General features: G+C 45.7%; 1 protein-coding gene across 2 annotated transcripts in view; it reads left to right on the forward strand.

Moving 5' to 3' along the window:
• ATG4A (autophagy related 4A cysteine peptidase) overlaps positions 1 to 22,920 on the forward strand; it is a 159,667-nt gene that overhangs the window by 121,544 nt on the left and 15,203 nt on the right. For both annotated transcript variants that reach the window (XM_085608159.1, XM_085608160.1), the window contains 2 exons: positions 5,601 to 5,657; positions 7,477 to 7,588. In XM_085608159.1, coding sequence (XP_085464285.1) covers positions 5,601 to 5,657; positions 7,477 to 7,588 — 169 coding nt within the window. The remainder of the gene's footprint in view (positions 1 to 5,600; positions 5,658 to 7,476; positions 7,589 to 22,920) is intronic.

The following is a 22,920-nucleotide window of genomic DNA, read 5'->3' on the forward strand; positions in this document are numbered from 1 at the left end:
GGTTGCAATACTCAGCAAATACAGTACATTGAAACGAATAGGCTTTTTCAGTAAATTACAGGTAAGTTATTTTTTACGTTACTTTTCTAACTCAATGCTGGATACCTAGATTCAGCACTGGGACATTTCCTGCAAACAGGTAAGTAAATAAGTTTTGGTTATTCGTGCGATTTTTAAAGAATACTTTTCGATTTCAAAACTCCACACTTTTTGGAAGAAAATTGTCAATGTTATCCTATGGAGGAAACACAGGTTATCGGTTCACAGGTAAGTTATCGACTGTGGGAGTTAAGGTTCTGGGGTTAGACTCAGGGGTCCCCCAGGGTCAGTGATGCACTCTTGTTACACCCTCAGCAGCACTAGGGCCGCCGGGTGCAGAGTGTTGAGGCCCAATGTTCTCCAATGGGGGATAGGGGCCCTCTGGTTGGTGGCTTCTGGCAAGCAGGCCACTGGGTTGTGGAAGCAAAGTTCCTAGGGTTTAGGTCAGGGCAAATGGGGAAACAAAGTAGCACAAAAGGTGCACCCTCAGCGGCACGGGTGCAAAGTGCTGTTTCGATGTTGGGTGCCCTGTTGTTATCAATGGAGAATCTCCGGTTTGTAAAAGCACTGCAGGCAGGGAGACAAAGGACTTCTGGGTGCGACCACCAGTTCGAGAGGTAAGTTGGGAAGTTAAGGGTTGGTTAGGCACCATTGGTTTGGGCACACAAGGCCCTGGGACGTCGGGTGCAGGGGTCCCTTTTGGGGTCGGATCTTCATACCAGCTCCTTGTCGCGGTTAGGGGGGCCTTCTGGATTTAGGCTGCAGGCGTTGGCTGGAGGCTTAAGGCAGGTCAGGGGTCACCGGATCTCTGTTCAGGATCGCTGGGGTGACCTCCTCGTGATGTTTTTCCACTCGAGCTCGGGCCGGGTTCGGCGGGTGCAGAGTGGGCTGTATTTGCGGTTTCCGGCTGCTGCCAGAGGTTGCAGTTGAAGAAATCCGGTGTTCACGGGAGAAGCATTCTTTGGAAGTGATTGCACGCAGGTCCTCCGGTGTTTTCGAGGTTGCTGGCTGCAGGACACACCGGGATTTCGCAGCAGCAGGTTCGAGGGGAGACAGGCCTGTAGGGCTGGGGCCAAGTCAGTGGGCGTCTTCCTCTTGTTAGCTGGCTGCACGGCTGTTTGGTCCTTCTTCTTTTCTTCTTGTCATTTCTGGATCTGAGGAAGCAAGGTTCAGGGTGCCCACTAAATAAAAGATTTAGGGTCGTTACAGGTAGGTAAGGGCAGGGACCAGTGGGTCCCTTCCCTGGGGTGGGTACATCCCCTATTGTGCCACCCTCCAGTGGGAGGGGGGCAGGAGCCTGTCCCTGGTTGGTTGGGTCCCCCCATCGTCAAGATGGAGGGGACTCAGAGTTGCGCTTCACCTCGCCTCCACCCACCTGAGGGGTGGTGTTGGCAGAGGTGACCTCTTTCCCTCACTTGTTTTTCCAGCCGGCTCTCCCGCCCAAATTGGGGGGTAGAACTAGTGGGGACCAGTTGCTGAAAGTAGCCAATGGTCTGGGGAGGCTCACAAAGGCGGCATGCCTTTGAAGCTTCCCCTTCGTGAACCCTGCCCATCCTGGGGGAGGAGGCTTGGCACCTCGTCACAGGATGTGCATTGTTTCAGGCGTCCGAGAACAGCAAGCCCTCGACCCAGTGGTCCAAAAGCATGTCTGTTGGTGGCAGCCTAAGCAGCCACTCAGTTGGGTCACTAGCAGTTGGTCGAGTTTCAGGGAGCATCTCTAAGATGCCCTCTGTCGTGCATTTTACATTAAAACCCACTCTGGCATCAGTGTGGGTTTAATGTGCTGAGAAGTTTGATACCAAGCTTCCCAGTTTTCAGTGTAGCCATTATGGTGCTGTGGAGTTCGTAATGACAAACTCCCAGCACCATATACTCTTAATGGCAGCCCTGCACGTACAGTGTCCAGGAATGAACTTGGGCACTGTAGGGGTACAGGACTCATGCACCTGTACCCTCACCACTGACATAGGGCACCCAGCTAGAGGGGTGACTGATCTATGCCAGGGCAGTGGTTTGTGGGCATGGCACACAGGGATGTGTGCCATGTCGACTCTTCACTTTGTTCTGCACCAAGACACGCAGCCTACAAAGGCAGTGTGTGAGCGTCAGGGTACAGGACCTCTAAGGGTGGCACAATAAGTGCTGCAGCCCTTAGAGGCCTTCTCTGGTCACAGGGCCCTGGGTACCTGTGGTACCATTTAGCAGGGGTTGACCTGTGGCCAGAGATGCCAATTGGGTTTAGGCTTCAGTGCAATTTTAGGGAAGGAAGATAGGCCCTGGGTACCCGGTTAGCAGGAGCCCAGGGCACACTCAGTCAAAGAACATCAGCAATTCAGAAAAAAGTGGGGGCATGCCATGCAGAAAGAGGGCACTTTCTCACAATAAAGACCCACCAGAAATATAGTTACCAAAGGTAAGTCACTTTTTCTTTAAGGCAAAAACTGGCATCGCTCTGCAACACTAATGTCTCTCTATCAAAGGAAATCTTTTTCCTTTGCATATAAGTTCAAACATACGAGTAGTTGAAAATGCCATGCATAACAATTATATTAGGGTGCATGTCAAACCTCAAAGCATGACTAATTAAAACCGTAAACAGCTTACCTTGTTTTCATGGGTACGGAAGGACTGGTGACAGATATTTGAAAAAATACTATATTGATTACACCTGTTTAGTTAAATTCGTAGCTTAAACTTGAGTTTGCAGTTATTGATCAGTTTCAAGAGACTTACTGGAGCAAGTCATCTCGGCATATTTGCGCCACAATTGTGCCGCAGATACAAACAGCAGTGTTCACTACCTTTCCCCACACATACACACACACTCCTTGGCTAACCTGCCCTCCCCTGATCACAGAGAACATTGTAGGTTTAATTATTGAGTGCTAGAAACTGATGTGTCACAACTGTAATGTGAGAATCTGATCTCAATCAGAACATGCTTCTTTAAAGGCCAGGCACTCCTCCAGGCTGTTCTTTCAAGATTTCCTACGACGGGTTTCATTATTTGGTTTCACAGCAAGAAGAGTTTAGAACATGTTGTTTTGAAGCAAGGCCTGCACACCTCGGCTAATTCTGAAATCTGGGGATTATATCAGCAGGGGATAAGTGCTTACATCCCCAGTCCCCTTTCAGGGCATTCAGATTGTATCATCTGCTTGAACATTTCACACCAGCTGTTCTGTTGGTAGATTACTACTTGCAAGCTTAGTATAACTGCCAAGGTCTTGCCATTCATGCAATGCACTGTCCCTGAACAGACCTTTGGGTGAGTGCCTGGAAAGAGGGAGAGGGCCATTAACGACAAGTACAGCCTGAGACAAAGGGTTATAGTGATTTTTTTTTTTTGAAAATTCTTTTTATTGGCATTTGATAATTTAAGCGTACATACATCATGTTTCATATAGATGACTGTGATACATAAGTAGCAGAGTAACAAAGGGTTATAGTGATATTAGAACAACCCACCTACAGAAGATTGAATGTTCTAAATTAGTTAGGGTGCACTGAAGAACGTACATTGGATTGTTGGAGCAGAAGGCTTTTGTCAGCCGTTATTGGCCCTCTGTCACTCACGTATCCTCTGTGGAGCTCACAACATTGCAGTGTTCTAATAATGGTCTGCCTATTGTAAACAAAACTGATGTCTACTGATGTAGGAATAAGTTAGTCCTCTTCCGTCTAGAAGCCCTAAATGGTGATTTGTCCCGTTCAAATCCATCCCTCAAACTTAATAGTAGGTTTATTTTCAACATAATTTTCATTGCTAATTATCCTTGTTCCTAAGGAGTAGATACCAGGTTTCAGTGGGAAATCTATGCCTTTTTAAGTCCGCTCCAATGGCGTGCTGGTCAGTTAAAGTCTAACGATTAACCTGTGTCGTCAGTGTGAAACCTTCTGACATAGTGTCTTACAGAGAAGGCAACATTGCAAAGAAGGGCAAGGCAGGAGAATGCTGTGTCCAATAAGGGCTCAAGAGGCCAGAAGTGTTGAAGATAGGCTTCCGTTGATGTTCCTAGTTTTAGTGCCAAAAGCTTTGAGACGGGCAAACCTAAAAAGCCACGTCGCCAAACTCTCGTAGTTGGGGACACCTTGCAGCCTATGTACAATGGTATTTTACAGTTGCAGAGCCAACGGCTCACACAAACACAGGGCTTGGACCCGAAAATACATTTGTGCAAGTTCCAAAATGATTTTTTGTGAGTTGGCAAAGTCTTGCTGACTCTCAAAATGACCCGAAGGGTGAATAGAAGGGGATGAAAGAGGCGTTGCCCTCCTGTTTGCAAGTCACAGTGGTATTTGTGGTTTCTGATCGCATTTAGAGTTGCAAACCATTGATGTGGGACAGCTTCCCATTTGAGAATGGTATTAGGTGACCTCAAGAGGAGCAGGCTCCTACCGAGTTTTTCCTCCAGTGTGAACCTTTTTAAAAAGCATCTTGTGTCACTTTAAAAGACACAAACAGCTCTAAAAAAACTATCATTGAAGAAATGTGGATCAATGTGTTCTTAAGTATTTGCAAAGGGTCACCTCCTGCCCCATAAATATGTAGGTTTAGCGACATCTTGAGAACATCCATTTTACAAAGTGAATGACTAGTGTATCAATGACATCACAAACAGCAGGACAGTTTACAAACCAGTTGTGTGCAATTTCAGATCCTGGTTTGTGAACTACCCTATGCTTAGCATGCCCCTAGTCACTTTTTGGGAGCGTGAATTTCCCCAGCATGGGAAGGGGGGAACTGAGCTAGGGCAGGTCTCCACAAGGCTGAAGCTTTCTTCTTGTTGCTAAAAGCTCCAAGCAGCCGGAGCAAGGAAATCAGCTGTCCGAGGCTGCACCTTGCTCAGGTGGCCTCCGCATCTTGTCGCACTCCTCTGAAGTTCGAAGGTTACAGCATAACTTCGTCTTGGTCACGCCTAAAGCTCCCCGACTACTAGGCTCTACATAACCAGAGGACATATAGCAACGGGAAATGGGCTTATCCATTCACTCCAGCCAGGGTCCAGCCACAGACCAGTCTCAGATGATTACACATTGGAATTCACTCCAGCCAGGGTCCAGCCACAGACCAGTCTCAGATGATTACACATTGGAATTCACTCCAGCCAGGGTCCAGCCACAGACCAGTCTCAGATGATTACACATTGGAATTCACTGCAGCCAGGGTCCAGCCACAGACCAGTCTCAGATGATTACACATTGGAATTCACTCCAGCCAGGGTCCAGCCACAGACCAGCCACAGACCAGTCTCAGATGATTACACATTGGAATTCACTCCAGCCAGGGTCCAGCCACAGACCAGTCTCAGATGATTACACATTGGAATTCACTCCAGCCAGGGTCCAGCCAGGGTCCAGCCACAGACCAGTCTCAGATGATTACACATTGGAGGCTTGTTGTCCTGTACCTCTCTGGGACTGCACGAGGCCACAGGCTTTTTTCAGAATGAACACAGTAGGGTTAAGAAATTGTCTAACAGATGTTCGGTTCTTTGTGGTCTGCTGGTATCATCACATGCTGGTCTGTTTCTGAAAGTCACAATGTTTTTTTATTTCAGGGTTTTTTTTGCAAAGAAGAAAACGACTTTGATTACTGGTGTAGTCATGTGCAAAAGGTAATATCCTGCTTTCCTTTCCTATAACATTTTCAAGTGTGATTAGACCTGCACTATGGGGCAACCATCCTGGGCGATTTCAATATTTAGCATAAAACAGCACTCAGCGTAAGCATAACCGTGGGATTCAAGCCTGCCTACACAACCTTTATAAACAAACATACGTTTGTCAAAACATGTTTTTAAAATCCCTGATCTTACTAGTCATAGTTTCATGTAGGTAAAAGGTTAATGAGGCAAGTTAATTTTGTGACTGACTTAGCAAGGAGAAGATGATTTAGCAAGGTAATTGTATACCAAAAAGTGTATTTCAGGTGGCCGATGTAACCTGCAAATGGGCCCGGATGTGCATATATTTGTTAATAAAATGTGTTTGCACGTGACGTTCTCCCTTGTAGAGAACAATGTCAAATAAGGGCGGTGATTCCCTTTAAAATGTGTCTTTCGTTGATTGCTGTTTTTAATCATGAAAGTGGGTCAATGTTGTGTGTCGTATGCGTTTACTGTTTTAAGAATAGTGTGTTATGCAAACCTACACTGATTACAGTGGACATCTATCTGATTGCATGTAATGTTTGGTTTTTTACTTCAAGAAAATAGAGTCGATTAAAAATTGTAATTGATTATTGGGTAGGTTGTTTGTTTCGCCAAAATTATACTGTTATGCTAGAGAACTAACAGTACGTGGTGAGCAGGAAAGACATGGTCAACTTGTTTTCAACTTCCTGTTGGTTGAAATCTGCAATTCACTGATGTGATTCATTTCTAAGAATCAGGCGATATCATCCCCTCAATTAAGTAATTTGGATCCAAAATGTATATGAAAGCAATATGCAGACATGTAGTATATGTGTATATTTTAATTTATTTCGATCTTCTTGTATAGACCCTCTTCCTTTATACATCAGGTCACGATGAAGCAGCGACAAAAAGAGAACAATACGATTATGTCGCTTCCTAGCAAGAAACGGCTCAACTGAAGTTGGGATTCTCCATTAGATATTGAATTATGTACGAATTAGATCATGGAAACATATCGATCATTTTATTGATAAACTACTTTCCCATCCCACTACTGTACCTTTTACCAGTCTAAAGTTATAGATGCTTGAAAAGTGAACACGTCAGCTCCCGTGAAACCTTGGTAGCCTTCGCAACGTAAATGCCATACATGGTAAAAAGGGTCTCATTTGCCAACAATTGTTTTGCACAAAAGAATCCTAATAGCCAGTGGAGCTATTTACAAGTAAAGGTGCTATTTATTACACCTGGTAAATTACGGCATGCTTGACCTGTCGAAATGTAACAAATGTCGGGGTATTTAACACATCTATTACTAGTGTGTTGTCTGCCAATAAAGAACACGGAGTTTGATGCTAAAGTAAGACAGATGAGATTGAATTCGATAGTTCTGGGGCTTCTTCTGCTGCCCTTGTGTCACACATGGCTGTTTGTGACCACTAACACAAATCATGGGAGTCCTGGTTTACTTTCAGTTGCTTGAACATATACACTTTGGAAAAGTTGAAACAATAGTGCAGAAAGCGCTTCTAAGATAAAGATGCAATTCTGGGCTGTCCTTTGTTTTCTATCTTCTTCTAGTTTATCTGCTCCTCTAGTTCTAACTCTCTATCTTTAGTTTAGGCAGATATTTGCTTTATCATTCTCTTTTATTCTCTCATAAAAATATGCATTGAACTACCCCTTTTGTGTTGCTTTGTCCAACGGTATGCATTATCCGCATGCTCATGGTTGATTATCATGGCCAAAAAGATACTTAGATTAACATTTTGTTTTTGTCTTCCATGTTTTCCATAAGGAAATTTTAAAGCAACAGAGTTTACGGATGTTCGAGTTAGTACCAAAGCATCCACCACACTGGCCTCCCTTTATACCTCCAGCAAAACCAGAAGTGACCACTACGGGAGCAGGTATTGTACTGCTGATTGATCATTGAATAGGAGGGGGCTCGCGTCCTACTGACATAATTGGATGAGAGATTGGTGATTGAGTACAATTAACATAGTATGACAGCTTAGTCGAGGTTGGATTTCCTGCCCAATGCTTGTCTCCTATCACCCCGATTTTCGTTTGTAACATGTAATTTTAGAACTTTGACAAGGTATGGCTCTTGGTGGCTTCAGTGCACACGACTCAGCGCATTGTTGGAAATACAATTTGGGGGAGTAGGTCATTCACTTTTGTGATGGTGAACACCACTTACAAAATATTCTACACCAAAATGAATGAACTTCAAAGTAAAGGGACAAGTTTGGCTTTTACTGGTTTCATTCTTAACAGAACATTGTTTATGTGAAAGGGAGAGTGTTTGGTGTCCCAAAAGTGTGAACAGGTGCATAGACCTATCTAGAATGTGGTAAAAGGAGGTCTGAACATTAAGGCTTAATGCTCTCTTCCTTGAAGATACGTAGGCTTCAAAGCCCATGCTGCCTTGTACTGGCTCTCGAAGACAGGTTTTTTTTCTGGCTCATGCGACGAGGACCTAGGAACACTGTGGTAGTTTTTACCTATTTTTGTGCACTTATACTGTCGGATATCTTCTTCTACCACCTTCAATCAGTGTTCTTCTATCTTGCTTTTGAAACTGAATTTCCATGTCCGAATGCCTATCATTTTGTCACAGGCTCTTTAATTTGGAAGGAAAAAATCTGCAACTGTCCCCAACAAGTGTGTCTCCCAGCTGTCACTCCACCAAGGACTCAGAGTTTTGTTCTAAAATGTCAAAAAGGACCCTTAAGGAAAGGGAAAACAGAAAGAAAAATTGGAAGACCTCTGAAGAAAAAAAGAAAAAGAGTACCTCCAGGGAAGCATCATCTTCCACTGTGACCCAGCCCTTTAGTCCAAAGGACTCTTGGAGCAGCACATCTGAGGAGAGGAAGTCCAGAAAAGAAGAAAAAAGAAAAAGATAATCAATTGTGCCACTCAAGTCAATGACATTTCCAATCTACGTTCAAGATCTTAACATCAGCAAAAGGTACAGGCCTCTCCTGTTGGCCTTCATGGTTGAGATCCGTTTCAGTTTCGAAGCACCACTGGCACTGTCGAAACATGCTAAGTACCTGATGTCACCGACTCATTTGTCACTGTACTGCTTGCACTCAAGGCATCGTTTGATGTCAAGAAATTCAATGTCAGTGCATCTTCACTGTTGCGACTTTCAATGTCCAATGTCAACAAGCAGTTCAGTTGAATCAATGAATGAAAAGATATTTATAAAGCACTACTGTGGCCTAAAAGGTGTCCTGGTGTTACCCTCTATAAAAACCCCCAGACAGGACTGAGGCACATTGTGGCTAAGGAAAAAGCTGTGTCTGTTGCTTACTTTGACTGGCATTCCAGCACCTCAAGGGCCGCTGTCTTTTAGAATACCTGCGGAAGAGCCTCATCAGACCTCGCTGAGGCCTCTTCTACTACCACTGCAGTGCCTCCAGCGCCAATGGCAGTCATGGTCTCCAAGCTGACTTCAAAGTAGCCTATCAGGAAGAGGACTCACCGCCACACCCCATGTGCCTTCGGGGCACCTCACCCTTCTCCACAGCCTTCTGGTGATCTGTTGGAAGGTAATCCACCACAGAACACAGACGTAGAAGAAAGCCATCTCTATCTCCTGATTGAGCCTCCTATTGTTAAAATAGTAACTTTTTCTCTTATATACGCAGACATTGTTCATGTGTTTCCCATCAAGAATTTGACTGGTCAGTGAAATTACCACCTTCCTGGAAGTATTGGCAGGGGGGCATCCAAACTTACCATCCCATTGGAAGCCCCTCTTGCAGAAGTGTTGGTCATTATGCAGCCCCTGCAGTCGAGATCACCACCTAGACCTCTATTACTGCTAGTACAAGGACTGTTGTTAGAGGTGTTAGAAGAAAATTCCTGACTCATACAATAAAAAAGCAGCTGCTTTTAAAAAACAAGCATTGCTAAAGACAATAGTTCTTGCGTTTGGGACCTATTGGCTTTTACCAGTGGTTTTTAGCCATGCTGTACGGCACCCCTGATGATGTGCATCTTGACTAATGAAAACAAACAATGATGGTCATATCATTCTGTAGGCACACCTAATACGTGTGTGCACACCTATAAAATTACACTAGAGGCTTTTTTATTTGCTTGAGCAAAATGGACGCTGGTGCTGAACAGAGAGAAGTAACAGATGAGAAAGAGTAATAAGGAGCAGGAAGAGGAGAAAGCAATGCATGGTAGGAAAATAGCAAAGTCGCTGTTAAGTGCCCACATGCAGTGCATGTTTCCCCCCCATAGGATAACAATACCGCTCTCAAAAAGCATCAACTTATGAAAACTGTAAACATTTCATAACTCAAAGTACTTGCCTGGTTCCGATGATCTTGGTATAAAAATTCATATAAAAGTATGTGCTATTTTTTATAAATTGATGTCAGATTTCTTTATTGAGTGTCTGTCTCACTTACTGCCTTTTTGTGTGCAATAAATGTTTAGCACTGCCCTCCGATATGCCTAACTGCTTGCCCACACTTCCACAAACAAGAGCATTTGGGCTGTCATTTGTGCCTCTGTAATTCCTGTGGGGTTTACCTGGACTCTTTACACAGTGTACCTCTTTTTGGCCCACAATATAAAGAGCCAGCTTCCTACACCCAAGGGTCAGAAACTTGTCTGTGGTGGAAGACTGGTCCGGACCAGCTGCCAGCACACTAGTAGTTGGTAGGTTTTCGGGGGTCACCTCTAAGGAGCCCTCTGGCTGCATGTATTAATACATCAATCCCTGCAATCAGTGTGGGTTTATTAAAACGGGGTGTTTGATACCACAACTGTAGGTTTCAGTGAAGCCATTATGTAGCTGGAAAACTCGTTTTGATCAGTGCCCAGCACATACCTTAAGATGGCTTCCTTGTTCCTTGTCATAATTGAACTGGCCAGCACAGAGGCATATCTGCTCATACATATATGTCCTCATATGTAATATAATACACCTTGCCTTGAGACTGTAAGGTCGGCTCTAGGGATGACTTACAAATATTACCATGCAGTGTTAGGGGACATGGCAGACAAGTGTGTCTCATGTTGTGTTTTCACTTTTTAGAGCACCTCGTCACACTGCCTGCAGTCTGAATGAGTTTGGTGCTGGGTCCCTTAGAGTGGCACAATATAAGCTCCAGCTTTTAGGGACCCTCTTAAGTACCTATGCCCTAGGCACCAGAGGTACCATTTACTAGGGTCTTACAGAGGTGCTAAAGGCTTGGTCACTTAGGGGTCAAGTGACCAGTTGTCTTGTTTTAGGGAAAGAACTCTGGCACTGGGGACCTGTTTTCCAGGAACCCAGTGCTCTTCAGTCAAGGTTGCATAAAAAAACAGAAAAAACTGGGGGTGACTACTGTAACAAAACCGAGTTTCCTACCCCAGGGGTGAGACCCTACGCTCTCAGGAGGTCAGGAACAAAGTCTGCTCTGGCAGGAGGCGTTTACACCCTCTTCAACAGGACGACCCGTAAATTAGTATCCCCCTGCAGGGAGCTTTATAGAGCCCACCGTGGTGTGCGAATCTGGCTACTTTCAGAGCAGAGGGGAATGCCATCCACACCGACCAGGGCCCATTTGGCGCCTGGACAGGTGGGAAAATTAGTAGTCAGTGAGGCATGTTCGCCCTAAGGGTAGTTACACCCCTAAGGTGGGCTACCTGATGTGGACACGAAAATTAAAAGTCTGCCATCCTGGCAATGGCAGAATTAGGAACTCTGGGACAGGGTTATGTAGTCCATTGGCTACTAGCCTACACTTCCCTAACACCCCGAACTCTAGTACTTAGTGGAGCCCCTGTCACCAGAAGAGCGGATCCTGCCGACCTGAAAGAAGAGGGACCCTGAAGAGCCGCAAAAGCAAGAACAAAGGAGCAGCAACTGAGTTGGTGGCAACTCTGCTGGCCTGCCTGCTGTCCCCAGCAATTGCACCAAAGGGGACTCTTTCTGCAGCTGCTGTGCCTCCAAAAGCCTGGGAGGACTGCCAGCACTTCACCCAAGACCCAGGAACTGCGAGGACTCCGGGCAGCCACAAACCCGACACAGGAAAGCACCACTGCATCCGTAACACTTAGCCTGAGTCATTGTGGGCCAGTGGTGCCAGCGTGGCCCCAAGACCCTCCAGAGATGACGCCCACCTTCGATTTGCCCACAGTGGACTCTCCGATGCCACTTGCAGCCTCTTTGGTCAGGCCCCCTCAACCGCAAATGTCTCCGGTTGCGAGATCCTGATGCCACCGAACACATCTGCACCCAGGCGCACTGGCCCGAGGAGAAGAGTAACAAAGGTGTCCCTACGTTCCGAGCATCGTACGACCTGAACCCCCTTGTTGGTTCAGCTGAACTGGTCTCCCGGTCCCAGCTTGCAGCCTCTTTTTGATGGGACCGATCCCCATAGACTTACACGGGGCACCTAACACTGAAAAGTACCTGTGCACCCAGCCGCCCCAGTGTTGCCTTTGGTGACTTGTTGGTGCTGTCTTGGACCCTGCCCCATGCTCACCTTAAGTCCGGAAGATTGATTGTGTATGTCGTTGTAAAGTACCTGTATGCAATATATGCCTTTCCTCCATAGGATAACTTTACCTCTCCAGAAAGTGTTTATTTTAAAAAACTGTTAAAATTCAAAATTCAAAATGTACTTACTTGATTTTGATGATTTTCATGCCTAAAGTTATATAAAGATAAATGTTATTTTTGCAAATTGTGTGGATCTCCTTATGGAGTTGTGTAAATGCAGTAGACGTCTAACTCTTCTCTCTGATAAGCCTGAGGCTTCTCGACCACACTACCCCCTAAGAGAGCCTCTTGAGATTGCTAGAGCAAGCCCATGTCCACTTATAAGGGATACCTGGATTCTTTGCACAGTAAACAGTATACCTCATTTTGGTATACTATATAAAGAGGCAGCTTTCTACATATAGTACTTGAATGTAAATAGTGGAAGTACACAAGTAATGTGTCCATCCTGCACGGGAGGGCAATCAGAAGAAGAGTAAGAAAAGCCCATACAAATGAGAGTGACCGTACAGCTGATAGTGTTAAGCAATGGGTGGGCTTCAAGCACACTGTAAGCTGGCAGTACGTATTTTTGCCAACAGACAGCTTGTGTTCTCTGGTAGGTGATACTTAATTACAGGTCCCTGAACAGGATCGAGCTTTTCTATGCCTACAACCAAAACTGGATTTGGTTGAGATGTCAGCTGTTCGAAATTTAGGTCAGCCTCCCCCTGACAGGAAAAGGAAACAGTATTTCTGAGAAGTGGTTCAAGAGGATCTCCTAGCTGTGGTTCCTCCATAGGAGCGTCGCCCCGCGCCACACTGCTGCAGAAAATGTGTAAAATAAAATGGTAATAAAAATAGTTTTATTACCATTTTATTTTTCACTCTCTGCCGAACGGAGTGTGAGGGCGGGATGCGGTCAGTGTGTCATTGCTACTAATTGGCAGCAATGAGGAGTGGCCACTTCAGTTTGAAGTGCGCATGTCTTTTTGTCCAGCTGTCTTGCTACAGCCAGCCCGATATGCGCAATTCAAACCTCTCCAACCTGGCTGTCGAATACAGTTGGGTTGGAGAGCAGGCATAGGCGTCCAGGGCCTTTTGAAGCAGCCTGCTCCAGCAACCCAGACACTTCATTCATACTGCTTACTATTATAAGTAGCATGATAGAAGCTCCTGGATTGGTTAAGTTGGGAATGGGGTTCTGCTCTGGGACCCAAGCTTTAATGCTCTCATACGTTTTTAATTGCTCATTTTTCCACAAGCGCTAATCAGCGCTACCCACAACCTACTTAGGCACTTTAAAACCGAAGGCCCCTTAGCAACGGGATGATGTCTCTGTCGACATCTGCACCAACTCACCTCTAGAGAATCACAAGTAAATGCCCTTTTCCAAACCATGTGCGCTACTCCTTCAGCACAGCATAAGCGACTCGAGGCAATGCACTTTGCTTAAAGGTGCTATACACGCTTATTATTTCACATAGTCATTAATTCAGGTCTATTGGAAGAAGAAATACTGTAGGTAACAGCACATCAGAGCAAAAATAAGCAAACACCATGCCCGAAGGATGCCAGTCACCCACCACTCACCAAATTGCCAGGGGTATCAGAAGTGACATGATGAAACCTTCTTAATCTGATGGCATCACTTGAAGCAACATCACATGATATTTTCTGCTGAAGTCTTCACAGGAAGTGATGTCAAATCAATGACATCGCTTGCGCAAAAACGTCACTTGCGCAAAAAAAATCAATACCTGTTTTATTAATAAAATATGTCCAAGTTACTAAAGATAAAAGTGCCCTATAGTTACACGATGTAAGTTAAAACAGGACACCAGCACATAACAGAAAAGAGATGCAGACTAGAGGGCCCTTAAGTGACCAATGTGGTGCAGTCCAAGCTGTGTGATGAGCCACATGGATGGAGAGTGCAGTGGTACTGGAGTGAGGGCACTACAGGAAGAGATGGCAAACCGAGGGTGCTCTGCGTGCACCTGCATTGAGGGAAGTAAATGTCAAAAATGTTAACATTTAATTATAACTTAAAAACGTTCAGGTCAGTGATTTAGTTTCTGTTTACATTGCATGTGTTAATAATGTATAGTTACATTTCCGAAAAGTGTTAGCTATTTTAACTATGTAGTTTCTGTACTTTTTTCATGCATCACATTACTCTTCTATACTGCATACTTTGAACTGAGTCGCACCACTTGAGAGTGCTGAGGCTGAGGGCACTTCGAGTATTTCACAGTGCCTGACAGTGAGTGAAAAAGGTGTTCAGAAATCTTGATGGCCATCTGTAGGAAGCTGGCTCTTTATATGATATATCAAAATGAGATATATCGTGTAAAGAGTCCAGGGGGTTCCCTTATGAGTGGACTGGGGCTTACTATGACAATCTCACGGTGCTCTTCTAGGGGGTAGTGTGGTCGAGCAGCCTTAGGCTTATCACAGAAGAATGCAAAACATCTACAAATACAATAGTCAGGGAGACACACAACTCAATAAGAAGATCCACACCAATTTATAAAAATAAACGTATCTTTATATATGTTTAGGCACCAGAAGCAAATCGTTCAGGCAAGTACGTTTTTGAATAGGAATTATTTTCAGTTCAAAAAGTTGACGTTTAGTCCAATTTTAGTAGCTGCAATGTTACCTTATGGAAGTAAAGGTCAACGCAGCATTCAGGTACAGTACAGCAACTTAGGGAACAATCTGCAGGTGTTAAGATGAGTGGTGGGCAAGGTCCAAGGCCGCGTCAACAAAACATATTAAACTTCCTTCTCGTATATGCTTCAATGGTAGGCAATACGTCCATAAAATTAGTCACACCCACAGACCAAAAGTATACAAAAAGTTAATTAATTTATTATATCATTTTTTCAAAAGTTATCATTTTCATGATGTTTATATATCCATTTTTTCCACTTTTTTTAAATATATAATGCAAAGTAAATAACAATAATAGAATAAAACACATCCTGGCCCAGCACACAACGTGATTACAAAAAGTCAATAAAAATGAAGAGACATGGAGAAACCAAAATCTACAGATAAGAAACCGCAACAACAATGTTACAAAACAATAAAAGACAAAACATCATACATTAAACAAGTACAGTAAAGTAAACACAAGACAAGCGCCGACGCGTGTTTCGGAGATCCCATGAAAACTCAACAAGCTCCTTCTTCAGGGCGCATAGTATGGGTCAAATTAAATGTTCATTTCTAACGTCATTTAGTTATGGTGCCGGGGTTTGTTCAATGTAAAAAAAACTGTTGGTCTGTGGGGGAAAAACATAAGATAAATATCCAAAGAAAAAGTACGGAGCTAGAATAAATAACATAAGGCTGGAGCTGAATCAAAAAGGGGGTAACCAATCTGAGCAGTATAGACAAAGTATTGACCAACACCAGACTCAATTCGGTAGACATAAAAAGGTGTAAAAATAAAAAAGAAATGAAAAAGTGAAAGAGAATGAAATAGGTGCAAGCAGAAGCAACCACCATTTTTTGCACAAACTCACAGATGTATATTAATAAACATACTTTATACAGACTCCAATGCTAGAGATAGGGCCTGGCCAATATATAACTTCTATAGGGCCCTCGCAGCTTGAATAAACAGAGTTAGAGGGAGGAAAGATCAAATAGTCAAAAAATACAAAAAATTGAGATGAACATTTGTTTTCATTTCCCTGAATACTTCCTGACTTATTCAGTTTATTCAGGGTCCCTCTTTCGTATCTTTATCAAGGTCCAAGGCAGCGCCAGCAGGACACCACCAGTGTCACTAGGGCGGCTGGGTGCAGAGGTGCAAAACAGCGTTGGGGGTCCAGTGTTACTCTATAGGGATAGATCTTCACATAATGAGGCTGCATGCTCAGACTGGGACCGGGCTGAACCAACAGGGGGGCTCAGTCCTCATGATGCTCGGGGATGTAGGGACACCTTTGGTTCTCTTCTCCATGGCCCAGGGACGAAGGGTGCAGATATATCTTTAGGCATCAGGTTTTTCTTACCTGGAACAGCTTCAGTTGAGGAAGCCTGCGTGCAGAGGTTGCAGGCAATGTTGGAGAGTTCTCTGGGGGCGAAACCACAGTGGACCCTGTCCCTGGAGGGCTGGGGGATCACAATGACAGCATTGACCCACTTCAACTTGGGCTTGGGGCGATGTTGTAAGAAGCAGGCTCTGTATATACTTTACCAAGGTAAGGTATAGTGTGCACAGAGTCCAGTGGGTCCCCAGAGGTATAGCAAAGGCTAAAATAGATAATCACTAACGGCTCTATTTGTGGTAGTGTGATCGAACAGTTAGGCTTATAAGAAGGGTGTGTTAAGCATTTATTATATTCACTCAATCAAGGACTGATTACACACACTCAGAGATGGATTCCAAACCAATTAGGTATGCATAAAAAAGCTATACTTATGTTTTATGTTTAGAACCAAGCAGGGATTGGTACAGGTAGGTAAAATATACATTAAATTGTAAAACCTTACAGGGAAATGTAATTGGGAATGGATTTGCAATAATTTCAGGTTTGTATATGCTTTGAAAACAGTTTAAATTACATAGAAATTACATTTGATTACTTTTACGTTACTTTTGGATTACATCGGCTACTTAGACTACTTAGGGTGATATGCCTAGATATCACATCGTGGATCCTACAATACAGAGGTAAGTAAGACTTTTTAACGTTTACGGTAAGGTTACTTTTCTTTCATACAAAACACAGGTCAACATAGACCTTTTTAGGAACAGAAAAAGAGTATGACTTTGGGGGGTTAGGACCAAGGTTCCTCAAGGTCCAGGTAGGCACTCAGATTGCACCACTATCGCCACTGGGGTGGACAGTTACAAAGTGCAGGGGCCCAATGTTAACCAATGGGGCTAAGGAGGCGTTCGGTCAGGGACTGCTTTTGAGCAGGCCACTCGGCTCCTGGGTTTGGGATCAGCACTGCAGGGGCCAACAGTCAGCACAGGATCTGCACCACCATCGGCACGGAGGCGGCTGGGTGAAGTGTGCCAAGGAGAACTCGGAGCACCTTGTGGATTTCAATGTAGATCTCCAGTTTCGTAAAGATGGTGAAGGCTCGGTCAGGGAGGCTTCCTGGAGGCGGCCACCAACTGGAGAGGTAAGTTGGATTCTTGGGGGATGCCTGGACACCGTTGGTTGTGCCACCCGAGGCCGTGGGGCATCAGGTGCAGGGGTGTCATTTGGTATCAAGTCCTTTTACCAGGTCCGGTCGCAGTCAGGGGGTCCTTCAGGTTGAGGCTCCAGGCATCGGCTTGAGGGAGGTCAAGGATCACCAGATTCCAGGTCCGGATCGCTGGGGAGAACTCCTTGTGGTGTTGGGCCACTCGAACTTGGGCCGTGGGCATCAAGATGCAGAGTGGTGCAGAACCGCGGAGCCGCCTGGATCCAGGTACTGTGTTGGAAGTTTTCGCTGAGCAAATCTGGTGCTCACAGGAGACAGAGTCTTTAAGATGGGTGCAGGGCAGGTCCTCTGGACTCTGGGGGGCTGCTGGACATGCCAGGGTTTCTGCTGTAGTCAGGTTGGAGTCAGGACAGGCCGGTAGGGCTGGGGCCAAAGCAGTTGGGGTCCTCTTCTTCCTTGGTCAGCACGGCTCTTCAGTCCTTCTTTCTTCCTAAAATCTGAGGAGGCAAGGTTCTGTAGTAGGGGATCTCTGTGTACAGTCATAATCATGTGAATAGTCCCGCCCATGTGCGTGGACCCCGGAGCACTGCAATAGATATATAGTCTCTTAAGGTGTCTTCCCCTGCAGTCCTACATAAACACTTAAGAGATAATAAAAGACAATAATGCAGCCTGAAAATACCAGGCTACTCTGCCCATTACTTCATCCTGAATTGAAAAGGATGGCCAGGAACAGTCAAATTCAACTATTTCACTAAGTTTCACGCATAGAGAAACTCCCCTTCACAAAAATCCCTTTTTCATGATAGAGATGAAGGGTTGGACAGACAAGCTCCATAGGCTGCCATTATATGTCTGCAAATGGATACCGTGCCTTTAAGGATCCTTCCAAAGACCCTCGGTATCGCATGATGCACAGCCAAAGGCCAGTTACTTTCAGTTCTTTTTCCCAGCTCCTGCTAGCAGGACCCTGGAGCATTAGCTCTTCATTTTTTTGAGCCTTTTATTCACTTTTAGTGATTTTTTTCAGGATTTTTGCAATTTCACTCGACGTCTTTGGCCTTTATCTACATTCTGCTGTGTTTTTTTGGCAGAATTTCTGCAGTTTTCTTGTCTCTATACTATCTCTAGCTGACAAGTGCTTTGACTGCGGTTGAAATAAAGACCAAAGCTGAAGCTCACAGAATTTGTATTCTGTGCTTGCCTGTGTCTTATATCTTTGACACCTGTCTTCTCTGTAAAATCTTTTCCATGCACCCTGAGGACAGGGAGAAGATTCGGCTCCCAGGGTTGGAGCAGGGAAGATTGAAGGCATCTTCTTCAGCCTCTGGGTAAGGAGAGGTTAGGTCCTCTACCAAGTCCCATGCTGTGACCTCTGAGGTTCTCCCCAGTAGGAACGCGACTGAAAAACGGCGCATTTCCGGTCAGCGTCGCGGGCGACGACCTCAAGAGCAGGTATGGCACCGATATGCTCTCCGTCGACCCAGGACTCCGGTCGACGCGACGTCAAAAGCCGACGTCAAGGAGTAAACCTAGAGGACCTCGACGTTGTGGAGATGCTCGACGTCGTGGAGATGCTCGACGTCGAAGTGATGCTCGACGTCGAAGTGATGCTCGACGTCGAAGTGATGCTCGACGTCGAAGGGATGTTCGACGTCGAAGGGATGTTCGACGTCGAAGTGAAGTAATTCCCGACGTCGAGGTGCACTAATGCTCGACGTCGAGGTGATGCTCGATGTCGAAGTGATGTTCGACGTCTAAGTGAAGTAATGCCCGACGTCGAAGTGGACTAATGCTTGAGGTCGAAGTGGGCTCGACGTCGCAGTATGGTCGACGTCGAAGTATAGTGATGCTCGACGTCGAAGTATAGTGATGCTCGACATCGACGTCAAAGTGCTGCTCGACGTCGAAGTGGAGGTCGAAGTCAGAGTGAAGTGATGTTCGACGCCGTAGTGATGGTGACGTCGTAGTGATGGTGACGTCGTAGTGATGTCGACGTCATGGGTGTAACAAAAAACCCCAAAAAATATTGACGTTGAGGGGTCATTACCGGCGCTCGATGTCTAGGTCCCGGTCTTGGCCTCACTCCGTAGTGAGTCCATCATCATCGGCGGGGACTTCGTGTTCCCGGCAAGGTCGACTCTCGACGCCGAGCAGTGGATCGACGTCGAGGAACCTTTTTGATGGGGAGTCTGGGGCCACTTACACGTGGTCCGCTCGTAAGCGAGGGACTTTGGTGCGCGAGTTGTAGAAGGAGGCCAACACCCTCTTCCAGTAAAGGAAGATAGAATCGGCTCCTCTGGGACGGAAAGGAACGGGATGGTACTCACTGTTCCTTCTAGTGGGCAAGAGAGACATGACCGAGTTTGGACCCGTGTTCGACTTGCGACAAGCCGACACGTGGGTTCAAAGAGTAAAAATTCTGGTGGTTGTCCCTGCATTAGATTTCCCCTCAACTTCATCAGGGAGGCTGACTATACTCATTAGATCTGCAGGAAGCAGATTCTCACGTACACATGGCGGGGAAAATATCGCCAGTTCCTGCTTTTCACAGTGGGCAACAACCATTATCATTTCTTCGCACCTCCTTTCGGCCTGAAGTCAATGCCTCGGAATTTTCCATACGCAAGGACGTAGTGGCTGCGCATCTGAGAGGGAACAGTGTCTTTGTCTATCTTTATCTGGACGACTGGTTGATCAAGGCAGCTACTTTCAGGTAGCACTCCTGCATTTCAATCAGACTTTCAATTTCTTACTTCGTTTGGGTCCCCGCATCAACCTCACAAGGTCTGTCTCGGCTACTGTACCCTGTCTACAGCACCTCAGAGCCACTATCGATGCACACACAACAAATGTGTGTCCTTCGGAGTTGAGACGGTCTTTGATCCTTCGGAAGGCTAAAGCTCTCATAATCATGCCCTCCCCAACGGTGGGGCCGGTCTCGTCTCTCCTGGGCTTTATAGCTCTATGTCTCCAATGCGCCCCCTGCAGGGATGTCTGGAGGCTCAGTGGACCAGACACTGGGGGTTTGGGAAGTCTGGATTCAGCTGTCATGAAAAGCTCTACAGTTCATCCACTGGTGATGTTCTCCACGAAATCCCTTCTGGGGGATTCCCTTCCGCAAAGAGATGCTCATGCAACCCTTAGTGCTGGTTGCTTCTCTACATGGCTGGGGTGTGCATTCGGACCGTCTTCTAATACAGGGAACATGGTCCTCGAATGAGACCAGGTTCCACATCGTCCTCATGGAGCTTCGAGCAGTCCGGATGGCGCGAACGCCGTCCAGCCATCCAGCCATCGTTTTCACACCTGCTTCTTGCTTGTCCAGATGGTCAATACAACGACACTGTTCTACCCCAACAAGCTGGGGGGGATCCAGTTCTCGAGTGTTGTCTCGGGGATCCCAGACAATCTGGATTTGGCTGTTAGCCATGAGCCTGACCAGCATGGCAATTCTCCTTCCCTGTGTTCACAGTGCTCAGGCAGGCGCTCCCGACAGACTCATTCACGTAAACCACACATGGGTCTTGCACGTCGAAATGGTGCATGACATAATCGAAGGATGGGATACTACGGGAGCCGTTCGGTTCTCTGCTGCAGGAAACAGCAGATGCCGCGAATTCGCCTTCAGGTTCTGCCACCCAGGGACTCTGGGGTAGGCTATATAGTTCGATTGGTCAGGTGGTTTTTCTCTACGTTTGTCCGCCAATTTTCCTGATTCAGACGGTGCTGCTCAAGTTCTCTCTCTTACGGGCCTAGGTGGTCCCCGTGGCTTCGAAGTGGCCCCGTCAGTGGTGGTTCTCAGACCCACTCCACCGGTCTCTTCTGCCATTGTCTCTGTCTTTGGTGCAGCCGGATCTTCTGAAGTAGTTCAGCGGACAGAGGATGCACTCCGGCCTCTTGTCATTGCATTTAGCGGCAGGGCTCCTGAGCTCGTACAGTGCGGACATTTGAATCTCCGTCAGGCCTGTATGGAGATTTTATATAAAACAAAACAAAAAAAAGGGGTTACGGTCAAGCTTCCATCTACATGCATGTCCAATGCGCATAGGATACGAGATTTACATCTGGTGTGTTTTTAAGGACGTGGTTCTTGCCTCCTGTAAGGAAGATGTCCTCCTTCCTTACTTACTGCTCTTGGCTTGATCTGGTTTTCATTGTCATTCCATAGTAGTTCATCTGGCAGTTTTGATTGCTTATAGGAAATGTCCTTCACAAAATTTTGTTTGAAAATCCCAGTCATCAGAGATTTTCTTGAAGGATTGACTGAAGTGTTTCCTCCCATTCGGCGCCCTTCGCCTTCCTGGGAATTGCATGTAGTCCTGTCACAGCTGATGAAGGAACCCTTTGAACCCTTCCGTAGGGTTTTTTCTTCAGCATCTGTCCTGGACGACGGCTTTCATTGCGGCCGTAACTACTGCCTGCAGGGTCGGCGTGCTTCAGGCTTATGTTGTACAGAACCTTATACCGTTTTCATTCATCTAGGGTAGTTATGAGGACTCAATCTTAGTTCCTTCCTAAAGTTGTATCAGAGTTCTATGTAACAAGTACTGTTACACTGCCTTCAATTTTTTTGTCAGAATTTCTTTTCTTCTGCTGAGAGAGCTTGCTTCCCTGATGTTAGGAGGGTCTTGTAATTCTATTTTGGGACAAGAATTACGATATCCGTAGTTCAGAACAGCTATCTGTAATCTATGGCTCAGTCCGAACTGGTACAGCTACCTCTGAACTATCTGTTTCTGGGTTGTTTGTTTTCCTGTATTCAGTTGTGTTATCAGAAAGCTGACAAGCCTTTGCTTAGTGAGCCTAGGGCTCAATTTTCCTGAGGTAAAGCAGCTGCTGCGCCTTTACTTCATAGCGTACCTATTTTGGAATGCTGTAAGGCTGCCAATTGGAAGTCAGTCCATACTTTTGCTAAACACTACTGCCTGGACTCTGATGCCAGGGCAGATGCTCAGGTTGGGACGGCTTCGCTGCGGATTCTATTTGCACCTTAGTGGGTGTGTTCGTTTCTTCCACCGCTGTGGTTGTTTTTTGGGATGGGCTTGCCATTCTATTCACATGATTATGACTATACACAGAGATCCCCTACTACAGAAGGAGTAGTTTCTTACCTATAACTCCAGGTCTGTAGTAGGGGTATCTCTGTGATAGTCATAAGCAACCCGCCCTCCTCCCTGGTGGATGAAACAGTGATATCCTGATGCGCCAGGCCTTTCTTTATACGCCTTCAAAAAGAACTGAAAGTAACTGGCCTTTGGCTGTGCATCATGGGATACCGAGGGTCTCTGGAAGGATCCTTAAAGGCACGGTATCCATTTGCAGACATTTAATGGCAGCCTATGGGGCTTGTCTGTCCAACCCTTCATCTCTATCATGAAAAAGGGATTTTTGTGGAGGGGAGTTTCTCTATGTGTGAAACTTAGTGAAATAGTTGAATTTGACTGTTCCTGGCTATCCTTTTCAATTCAGGATGAAGTAATGGCCAGAGTAGCCTGGTGTTTTCAGGCTGAATTATTGTCTTTTATTATCTCTTAAGTGTCTATGCAGGACTGCAGTGGAAGACACCTT

Source organism: Triturus cristatus, chromosome 5_2, assembly GCF_964204655.1.
Source record: "Triturus cristatus chromosome 5_2, aTriCri1.1, whole genome shotgun sequence".
Classification (NCBI taxonomy): domain Eukaryota; kingdom Metazoa; phylum Chordata; class Amphibia; order Caudata; family Salamandridae; genus Triturus; species Triturus cristatus.